Source organism: Suricata suricatta, chromosome 8 (genome assembly GCF_006229205.1).
Source record: "Suricata suricatta isolate VVHF042 chromosome 8, meerkat_22Aug2017_6uvM2_HiC, whole genome shotgun sequence".
Lineage (NCBI taxonomy): Eukaryota > Metazoa > Chordata > Mammalia > Carnivora > Herpestidae > Suricata > Suricata suricatta.
The window spans coordinates 65,440,327-65,452,145 of NC_043707.1; the positions used below are offsets into that span (position 1 = coordinate 65,440,327).

Sequence of the window (11,819 nt, forward strand, 5' to 3'; positions counted from 1 at the left end):
TGCCACTTCAGATAGCTGTGAAATTAGGTGATTAACTAGTTGTTACTGAACCTTCTAATTTCTGTATAAGTCTAATTACATGAAATAGAAGTTGGTGTTTTGATTTTTTACTTTGCTTTTCTGTTTGGAGTGTCATTGTAACTACTGTATTGTAAATGATGGAAAATAATTGCATATGTTAAAAAATAAATTGTGTTATATTCAAAAAAATAAATAAAATGCAAATGGAAGTCTAAAAAAAAAAAAAGAATTTATCAAGCTCAACACCCAAAAACCAAATAATCCAGTGAAGAAATGGGCTAAAGACATAAACAGACACTTCTCCAAAGAAGATATCCAGATGGCAAACAGACACATGAAACAATACTCAATATCACTCATCATCAGGGAAATACAAATCAAAACCACACTGAGGTACCACCTCACATGCATTAGAATGACTAAAATCAACAAGTCAGGCAACAACAGACGCTGGTGAGCATGTGGAGAAAGAGGATCTCTTGTGCACTGCTAATGGGAATGCAAACTGGTACAGACACTCTGGAAAACAGTATGGAGATTCCTCAAAAAATTAAAAATAGAACTACACTATGACCCAGCAGTTGCACTACTAGCTATTTATCCAGGGGACACAGGTGTGCTGTTTTGAAGAGGCACATGCACCCCAATGTTTATAAAAGCAATATCAACAATAGCCAAAGTATGGAAAGAGCCCAGATGTCCATTGATGGATGAATGGATAAAGATGTGGTACACATATACAATGCAGCATTACTCAGCAATCAAAAAGAATGAAATCTTCCCATTTGCAACTACGTGGATGGAACTAGAAGGTATTATGCCAAGCAAAATTAGTCAGTCAGAGAAAGACAAATATCATCTAACTTCACTCATATGAGGACTTTAAGATACAGAATAGATAAACATAAGGGAAGGAAAGAAAGAATAATATAAAAACAGGGAGGGGACAAAAACATAAGAGACTCTTAAATATGGAGAACAAACAGAGGGTTACTGGAGGGACTGGGAGAGGGGGGATAGGGTAAATGGGTAAGGGGCATTAAGGAATCTACTCTTGAAATTGTTGCACTATATGCTAACTAACTTGGATGTAAATCTTAAAAAATTAATTGAAAAAAGTTAGGCATAGGAGCACCTGGATGGTTCAGTCAGATAGGCATCCAACTTACAACTTCAGCTCAGGTCATGATTTCAGTTTGTGAGTTCCAGCCCTGCATCGAGCCCTGCGCTGACAGTGCAGAACCCACTTGGGATTCTCTCTTTCCCCTTCTCAAAAATAAATAAATAATTTAAAAACAAATATAAAAGTTAGCTACAATTTTACAAAGGTAATATATTCTCTTTCTCCCTATAAAAACAATTATTTGCTTAAAAACACATACCTCTTTCCTTGTTTACTTTGTTCAAGTAAGTCCACCTTTAACTTTATACATTCCTGTTGAGACTTCTGCAAACTCTGTTCCTTTTCAATCACCATTTTCTGGCTCTGTTCTAATTTACCTTCTGCCTCTCTATAAAATAAAGGATATTTTTAAAAGGCTACTAAAGAGATTATTCCAAGTATGCAAGAATAGCTCAACATTAGGAATTCTATTAGCTTAAATCACTAGGATTAAAAAAACCAAGATTTAGTAAGAGATAGAGAAAAGGTATAGTCATCACTTATCAACTAAGAGTTTTTATAAGGAATAAAATGGTACATGTACAGATACTAGATGCTTAACCATATAGTTCAAAAACTAGGTGAGAATGACTGTTATTACCCCTATATGCAATGATTTTTCTGACAGTTACTACAACAAAAATAAAAAAGTAGTAAATACAAATTTTGAAAAGGAAAGACAGTATTTTCTTTTTCTGCTAATATTATTAGCTGTCTAGAAAATCCAAGAGAATTAAAATGAAAAATTATTAAGAATAAAAGAATATGACAAATAGTCCAATTACAAAACAATTATATTACACAAAAAGCAACAGCCTTCCTATATACCCAAGGAACAGAACATGAACAAACTCACAATAACCAAAAATATAAAATATCTAGGAATAAAATTAAAATAACACATGATACATAGAAAACTACAAAATTCTGATGATCACAAAAGATGCCTTTAGTGTACATGAGAACCAACTGCAGGACTTACTAAAACACAGATTGCTGGGTTCCATCTCTCAGAGTTTGTGATTCAATAAGTCTGAGACAGAACCTGAGATCTACAATTCTAACAAGTTCTCAGATGTTAATACTGCTGGTCCCAGAACTACACTTTGAGAATCGTCAAAATGGAGTGATGTGCTACTTAGTATGCATATATTTCTCACGTTATTCAAAGCAGAAGGGAATAAATTATAAAGCACCTGATTTCTCATATTTTATTTCTTAAACTCCCATTGAAGCACCAGTATATACCTCTACATAGGGCAAGAAATGAACTAGTGCATATTCAATGCTTATGTAAATAAGCATCTCAGCTCATTTTTGTCTTTTTTAGCCCCCATAAAACACATGCATCCTGGAACTGGGAGTTACAATGGACCACAGAACAGATTCCACAAGTCCTAAGATAGGCTACAGGCCACTACAAATTTAGGGTGGGGAACAAGATTTCACAAGATGTATCAAAAAGCAGAAGAAAAAAGTAAAAACCTTAAAGCCATAAAAAGTACATTTACCTCAAAACTTTATCTTGGGCTAAAACTTCGGCCTCCAAATTTATAATCTGTTCTTCCAAGATAGGCACACTGGCTGCCTGTTGTTGAACAGATTCAAGTATAGACACCTAAAACAAAAAAATAACTTTTAGAGCATTTTCTTTCACAAAATAAGTTAATCTACTTGAGACTTTGTTTCTTTTTCTGTCTAATGAGGGTGTTTAATATAAAGCCCCAATCATCGGTCAAATATGAACCTCACCCTATCTATTCCTATGATCAACATTCACATTGGTGCGTCATCATCACAAGCTCCTGCCATTACCCTCAACTTAATATCTCAAGATAACTGATTAACTATTTGGGGGTAAAAAAGAATCTCTACTGACACCGACCAGGAAGATAAATTTCACATAAGCCAGAAAATTCAATATAAAAGATCAAATTATAAAAAAGTAAATACGAAAATACCTACTGAATCTTTTTGCAATTTAAGACCTAATTTTAGAATGCATGCTTACTAGAGAAAACTTAGAAAATACAAAAAAGCATAGTAATCCTACAACCTAGAAGATAAAAAGAATATAGCAGAGTGGGAATCCACAACCTGAATGGTGCCCGGAAAGAATACCAGTGAGGGAACTAATTATCCCTGGAAAAAGGAGGCATGAGGGCCAGGAAAGAAAACCCAGAATGCAGCTCAAAATCTGCTGGTAAGTCAACCCTCCTTTTCCCATTCCTTTCAAAACACCAACAGTCATGTGATAGCCTATGAGGAAGAGATAGAAAATTCATTATCTGAGAAATTAAACAGGAAAGGTTTAGGACTCTGGGACACTATGTAGAATGATGAGCAGGGATTAAATAGTCATAAACAATTTGGCTGCCATGAAACAGTTTCCACCTTCCTACTTCACCTCATTTAGAACTATCCCACAGGTGGGAAATCAAAGGATTGTTTGTTGGAAAAATTCAATAGCTCCAAAGAAAAAGACATCACATACTGATTTGGGGTAATGAAGGCTGGGTATCTCCCTACAAAAGAGCCATCTCCCCAGGCATCACCAAAGTATGAAGTGCATTGGACAACAAACTTCACCTTTGTACAGAGACCTTCCAAAGAGCATTTAAGTGCCTTTCCCTTAAATATAAATAGGTAAAACACGAACATCTGAAAAAAGGCTTCTAACATAAAAGTCAGAGGTCATAACAGAAGTAAAAGGCAACTGGCAGCAAGCAAGTGTGCACACATGCATGGAAACACACATTAAATCTTCAGAAAGCTAAGTGAGGATACTGCAACAGGACGTTATTCAATACAAAAAAAAAAGAATCCAAGAATATGAAAAAGCTCTGGAAAATAAAAAATCTGAAGGCTAAAATAGGATTCAATGAAGGTGTTGGATGATAGCTTTGAGGAAATGTAAAAAGTATCACAGGAAGACAAGGAGATGGAAAACATGAGAAAAAAAAACCTTAAAAGATTCAGAGGACCAGTTGAGGTGATCCGACATTCACCTAATAGGAAAAATAGAAGAAAACAGAAGGAAGAAAATTATCAAAGAGATTACATATGAGAAATCCCATAACCAAAGAACACAGCCTGAGAGGATCCTCATATACCTACTACACAAAATAAAATAAGGTCTATTGAAAGACTTGTCATTGTGAAATTTTACAACACCAAAGAAAGAGGGAAGATCCTTACAACTACCATAAATGGAAAAACAAATGGAAAAAAAATTACATGCTAAGAAAACTGATTCACAATGGCATCAGATTTTTCAGAGAAACAGCAGAAGATAGAAGAAAGCAAAGTCCTGGAAATTCTGAGATAAAAGTTTTCATCCTAGAATCAAATGTGAGGGAGAAATTAAGACATTTCAGACAGGCAAGGGGGCTGCTGGAAAATATGTTCTAACTAAAGAAAGACTAAACCAGGAGAGAAGACAGAATGGGACCCAGGTAACAGTAGACCCAACCTAGAACGTCAAAGAGAAGTCCCAGGAAAGCACCTGGACAGCAGGCCTGGAGGGCGAGAAGCTCTGAAAGAGCAGGATGCCTGGCTCCAGAGGTGCTAGCTACAAACATTGCAAAAGATAAATTATGAATATATGGGTTGGTATGATAAGGAATTTCAGCACAAGATTTCCAATAGTAGTATATATGCAACATTAAAGGCTGAGACGTGCCCCAGGAAAGGGAGTCTTCCTAAAAAATATGTTTTTAGGCAATGTAGAAAATGCTGAGATGAAAAGTAAAACACAAATAACCGTCCTACTGCCTAGGATAAATAACCACTGGCGTGTCGATACACTAAAAGAAAAAACCAAAATGCTATTATTAGTTCTTATTTATTAGTAAAATTCTGTTAATATTTCTCTGCTGTTAAATAACTAAGCCCTGGCGCACCCTGGTGGCTCAGTCGGTTAAGTGTCTGATTCTTGATTTCAGGTCAGAATCTCATAGTTCCTGAGACCTAGCCCGCTTGGGATGCTCTCTTTTCCTCTCTCTCTGCCATTCTCCAGCTCACATGCACTCTCTCTCTCTCTCTCAAAATAAATAAACTTTTTTTTTTTTAAAGTAAGCCTTAAAAAATCTATAGTTGGTAGAAAAATTAAAATAATTAATAAACAGAAAAGGTGAACAAACTATAAGGAAATCTGTGTGGTCAACAAATACACTGAAAAGGTAAATCTTGTGAGAAATCAAGAAAATATTTTTCTCTCAAAAAAACAAACTATAGAAACGTTAAAACAGAAACTCAGTAGAATATTGAATGAAGAGTACTGAAGAATACTAAATGCCTGAAAAAAAAAAAAACATTTTCCCCGTGATTTGGTCATTCTAAAATTCTATCCTAGAAATGATCCTAAACAATTTTTTCCCCCTTAGGCTGGCATTATCTCCAACAGTGCTTTGTTTTATTTGGGGAAAAAAAAAAAAAAAAGAAAGATTTCCCATAATCCTACTACTTAAAACAATACATCTATAAAAGCAAATAGTGAAAGCCTCAGCTCACCAAATTCCAATCCCTCTCAACATTACCAACGATAGTGTGCAGCATAGTCTTTTCATCCTTAGGTATGTGCACATACATGCAAACATACAGACACATGTGCTCTTTTAATAAAAAGCAAAACTGAGATCACAGTCTGTGTGGTTACTCTGTAATGTTTCTTTATCACTTAATATATTAGGTTAACAATTTTTTTTGAGTGCTATGTCCAGATACTGTTCTAGGTGCCTTTTCATATTCTATTATCATTTAAACCTCACAATGTTTTATAAAAATTAAACAACTTTGCATCTTAGTTCTGATATATTTACCTCAGGAAAAGAAAAAAGCTTTGGAGCAATCCATTATATGAATATATCATAATTTACCACTCCTTTATTACTAAACATTTTGGTTTCTAATTTTTTGTATAATACAAATCATACAGCAAAAAACTAGGAAACACTAGGGGTGCCTGCCTGGCTGCCTCAGTTAGTAAAGCATACAGTAGCTCTTCAGCTTGGAGTCATGAGTCAAAGCCCCATGTTGGGTATAAAGATTACAAAAAAAAAAAAAAAAGCCACTTAAATGGAGGAGTTATTAATTACATTATGGTATAATCATATAAGAAAACAATGCTACCATTAAAAAAATGATCACTGGAAAAGCTGAGTAAATGCATTAGAAAATGCTTAGACTCTGTATGAAGTGAAAACAAAAACCACAGGAAAAGAGAATACTATTCAGTCTGGATTCAACCATGTAGTAAACCAATAAAGTAGTTTGTAGTTGGTGGAAACTGGGTGATCTTTCTCCTTTTCCTTTTTTCTATTTTTAAAGTTTTCAACATTGGGAATGTATTACTCAAAAAAGGAGATGGAGCAGGGATACCTGGGTGGCTCAGGCGATATAACAACCAGCTCTGGATTTCTGCCTGGGTCATGATCGCACAGTCTGTGGGACTGAGCCTCACATCAGGCCCTGTGGTGACAGCTCAGAGCCTGCTTGGTATTTTCTCTCTCTCCCTCTCTGCCCCTCCCCGACTTGCTCTCTTTCAGCCTCAAAATAAATAAACATTTTTAAATAAAAAATAATACAAAGGAAGATCAATAAGTTGTATTTCCTTCATTGAATAAAACTACATAAATTGATAATCTTAAGATTTTAAGAAGCTATGACTTATGTAAATTGTACATACTATACAAGCTATCCTAAATCATTTTCAGATATTCAGTTCATAGAAAGTTGATTTCATAACATGTTGATACTATATTATCATAACAAAAATTATACATTAACACATTAAGGAAAAACATGGAATATTTTTCCAGTCATAAATCTTAAAAATGATTCCAGTTAATTTCTATTGGCATAGTCACACTTCAAGAAACATACTTTTGCTCTTGACTGTGTTAATTCAAAGTGGATGGATTCCATTTTAGTCATTAAAGAATGATTCTGCGAGACCAAACAAGCATTCTGTTGTCTAAGTTTGTTAAGTTTCTCTCGAAGACTTTTGATCTCCTGATCCATGCAGGTTGAAGAAAAAAGCATCTGAAAAATGAAAAAGAGCAAGTAACATTGCATTTCATTAAGCAGTGTATGTAATTAATGAAAAAGATGAAAAATTATCAGTAAAATGACTAAGCAGCTCAGAAAATGAGCTAAGAAATTTAGTAAGTGTTTGTGAGGCCGTGTGGGACAGTCAGGACTCTCCTCCAGTGTGGTGAACATGTACATAAATAACTACAGCTTAGAAAACAATGGTACGCTTTGGGCAAGTTCTTGGTATTACCCAGTAAAGTTCAACATACTAAAACGCAACAATATTGCTACTGGGTATAAATTTAAAACTTTTGCACCTGGGGGCACTTGGATGGCTTAGTCGGTTAAGCAGCTGGCTTTGGCTAGGTCATGATCTCATTCTTCACAAGCTCCAGCCCCGTGTCAGGCTCTGAGCTATCAGCACAGGAGCCTGCTTCAAATTCTGTGTTTCCCCCCCCCCGACCCCCGCCCACCTCTGCTCCTCCCCCACTCACGCTGTCTCTCTCTCTCAAAATTAACAAACATTTTTTAAAAATCTGCATCTGAAAATATAAAAATATTCACATCTACATTGTCCATAAGAGACAATAAATGGAAAGAGCACAAATTATTGCCAACAACAAAATGGATAATGGATAAATTCTTTAAACCAACTCTTGATTTTGGCTTGGGTCATGATCCCAGAGTCATGGGATTGAACTCTGTGTAGGGCTCTGCACTGAGCATGGAGCCTACTTAAGATTCTCTTTCCCTTTCTTTCTCTCTCTCTCTCCCCCACTTGCCCTTCTCCCCACCTTGTGCTCTCTCTCTCTCTAAAATAAAAAATAAATTAAAAAATAAACTATAAAATATTTTATTATACTTTTAAATATGCATTTTATAATAAATTAATTTTCTAGAGGGTTGAGATTTTCAAGACATAATTTTTTTTAAAAAGTAATATACTTACACAATTCAAAAGTCAAAATTATACAATACACACAGAAACCTCATTCCTATTTTTAGTGGGTAGGTAACCATTTTTATAAGTCTCTTATTTATAAATTTTTGTAAAATTCTAATCAGACAGCAAGAAAAAATATAGGGAACTGCCTGTACAGGAGAGTTATTAAGTTAGGGTCTTATTTAAACCCAGTCTTCTAGTATTTCCACATTCATTTACAAGCAATACAAAGTACCCACTCCCACAATGACATACGCAAAATCTAGCATTTTATATACGTAATTCTGTACATTGCATTTTTTTAAAAAAATATTTCCTTATATGGAAACCAACTTGACAATAAACTATAAAAGAAAAAAAATTTCCTGCCAATCTCTCCACAATCAATATAGTTAGAAGGTCATATCCTTTTATACTCTCCCCCCGCCTCAACTGCAGTTTCCACTGCATGTTTATTCAACCAATCCCCTATCACTGGACACTTGAGGTACATCTAATCTTCTGCTACGACAAACTGCCTCATTTGGTACTTATGCAGGCATACCTGTCAGGTCTTCTTCTAGAAATGGGATTTCCATTAATGGAATACCCTTCCATTACATTAGTCAAGGGTAAATGTATTTGTGATTTTGGGAAACATTACCAAATGCCCCTCCTCAGGGGTTGTATCATTTTGCATTCCTACCAGCAATGTATGAGAATACCTATCTCCTGATTTCACCACAAAATAACAGAGTGAAACATGTGGATGTTTTAACAATCTGATAGGTTAAGGACTGGTACCTAAGGACAGTTTCATTGTGAATTTCTTTTATTATGAATGAGAATGAACATGTTTTTATTTGCTTGAAGATTATTTTAATTTCATTTTTCAGACATGTCTATTGTCCATTTTTCTATTGGGTTGTTTATCTTTTCTTCTTTGTATAAGGCTCTTCCCATATTAAAGAGATAACCCCCATGTTTTTAACAGGCATTACCAATATTTCCCCCCTCCAATTTGTCATGTCTTTTGATTTTGCTTAAGGTAAAACACAATGATTTCAAATCAAGCATGTATGTAACAAAAATGATCAGCAATTTGTTTGGACGTAGGTCAAATTTTCCAGAATTAAAAAAAAATTTCCCCAGAATTATGCAATCTTTGTAGACATGGAATTTAAATTTATTTTTTAAATTGCAGGCTCACATAGCTTCATTAAGTATCTTTCTTACAAAAAGAAAATCTCTTGGGGCACACTGGGTGGCTCAGTCAATTAAATATCTGACTCCTAATTTCAGCTCAGTTCATGATCTCATGACTCATGAGTTCAAGCCGTGCATGGGGCCCCACACTGCCAGTGTGGAGCCTACTTAGGATTCTCTCTCCGTCTCTCTCTGCCTCTCCCCCATTTGTGTGTGCATGCTCTCTCTCTCAAAACATGTAAATAAACTAATACAAAAAACAAAAAAAAACCCTCTCAAACGTTAGATTTCTGAAGTGGGACGAGCAAATTTTTATCAAAAAAGATGATGCTGTGCATATCCAACCGTATCTATACATGCATTCTGGCAGTAAGGCAAAAGAGAATAGGAAGAGAGTGGAAAGGGAGAGTAAAGAGTTGAGTACCGAAGAAAGGTAAATATAGTGAGATGGATAATATGATTGAATACGAAATATGGAGAGAGAGTTCCAGACTAGTAAAGATGTCTAAGATCATCCATAAAATTTAGGCATAATGAAAAGAGAACAATGCCATGTTATCATATAGCACCTGATTCAGGCTAAATATAGTAAATATACTTTAACGACTGAATAAATAACTGATTACCTATTATGTACAGGGAATAGTGCCAAAAACCACAGGGGTTACAATTTACTTAGGAACGCAAGACATTTAATTGCAAAAAGGTAATAAATACATAAGTTTAAAAACAGAGCAACACACCAAAGCAACTATTTTCTTGTCAGGACACAAAAAAGAACCATACTATTTAAATTCAGGGAGTCTTAAGCACAATGATAAAAGACTATGGGAAACATAAGTTATTAAAGAAAAAACTCAAAGAAAAAGTATTTTTAGTAGACACATCTAACACCAAAACTACTTTTAATGTAGACAGGTCTAAAAACAATAACCTTATCTCTTGGCTTTTTCTGAAAATCAGTACCGCCACTGGACATTTTATAAATGTTTTTATAAGGTGTGTGATTCAAAAGTATACGCTGGTTAGGCTGAGAAAGATCTTCCAGAATGAGTTTTTCAGACCTTGAGAGATTAGAGGTATAATCGGAATTTTCACTTGGACTAACACTAGAGAAAAAGAAAAATACATTTTAGTTCGTAGATGACTTAAGTATTTACTCCAAATTTCTATACAATAAAACAGAAAGAAAAGCACCAGAAGTGCTGCTAAAAATCACATTCAGTTCCGAACTTAAGGCAATATTTCAACCAAATCTCTTAATAAACAGTCATTAGTTTTAAACTAACAATCTGTGTAGTCTAGAGACTCTATATGCTAGGATTACTTAAGATGCAAACATATATTTTATACTGAGTCCTAATATATAAAGGTGTTAACACACAAATGCTTCCCTAATATTTCTAGTTCTTTTCCTAAACCAAGAGTTACATTAAAAATCACAGAAAACTGGGGTGCCTGGGTGGATCAGTCGGTTAAGCGTCTGACTTTGGCTCAGGTCATGATCTTGCAATTTGTGAGTTCGAGCCCTGAGTCGGGCTCTGGGCTGACAGCTCAGAGGCTGGAGCCTGCTTCAGATTTTATGTCTCCCTCTCTCTGGCCCTCCCCTGCTCTTGCTCTCTCTTTCTCTCAAAAAGAAATATTTTTAAAAAGTTATAGAAAAATTATTTCCTATTCTAAATATATATTAGAAACAAAATATATAATAATGAAATTCATAAAATTTACATTCATAAATCAAAGTCATATTGTGAAGCCTACATACGATTTTACTTACTTACCTGGATAACTCTTTCCCTAAACTCTGCAAACTCCATTCTGTTATCTTCAGTTCATGTCTTAAGGAAGCAACATTTGCAAGCAAACTTTCTTCTTCATGGTCTTTATTACAGTAGTCTGATGAGCTAGATTCCATTTCTTAAAAAATGAATTTCTTGTAGCTTGACAGAAAGGATCTGTGGTGTCAGTCAAAATACTCTCACAGTAACAGAATTTAACTCATTATTTTTCTATTTATCCCAAATGTTGTGCAATCTTCATAGTAATTTAAAACAAAATGCCAGTAAAAATGAATTTCTCTGCACTGTAAACACAAGTAAATAGAAAGTTCGATAGAATTTCAAAGAGTCATTTTTTAAATTATACACAGGGTCTAGTTATTCTAGTTCCCCTTTTCCAAGGACATTCCATCTTTCTAATAATTGTGTGCATTAAGTATTTTTATTCCACGTTTAAGATGAACAAACTAAGAATAGGAAATTGAATAATCTACTCAAGGTCATATAAACTGTAAATGGTGGAAACAAGATTTAAAGCTAAGTTATCAGGATCCAAAGACCTTTCAATTATGTCACATTGCAATTTCTAACCTATTATAAATCAATTTCAGTATGAGATGCCTGAACTTACATCATCAAGTTACAAGTTCTGGAAATCTGATAAGAATGGTATTATAGTCATTCATATTTTCTTAAA

General features: G+C 34.6%; 1 protein-coding gene across 1 annotated transcript in view; it reads right to left on the reverse strand.

Moving 5' to 3' along the window:
- CCDC18 (coiled-coil domain containing 18) overlaps positions 1-11,419 on the reverse strand; it is an 83,358-nt gene extending 71,939 nt beyond the window's left edge. Inside the window, exons 1-5 of the mRNA XM_029945801.1 lie at positions 11,126-11,419; positions 10,279-10,453; positions 7,067-7,225; positions 2,695-2,801; positions 1,404-1,532 (exon numbers count right to left, since the gene is read on the reverse strand). Coding sequence (XP_029801661.1) covers positions 1,404-1,532; positions 2,695-2,801; positions 7,067-7,225; positions 10,279-10,453; positions 11,126-11,259 — 704 coding nt within the window. The 5' untranslated portion in view covers positions 11,260-11,419. The remainder of the gene's footprint in view (positions 1-1,403; positions 1,533-2,694; positions 2,802-7,066; positions 7,226-10,278; positions 10,454-11,125) is intronic.
- Between the last annotated feature and the right edge of the window lie 400 nt (positions 11,420-11,819).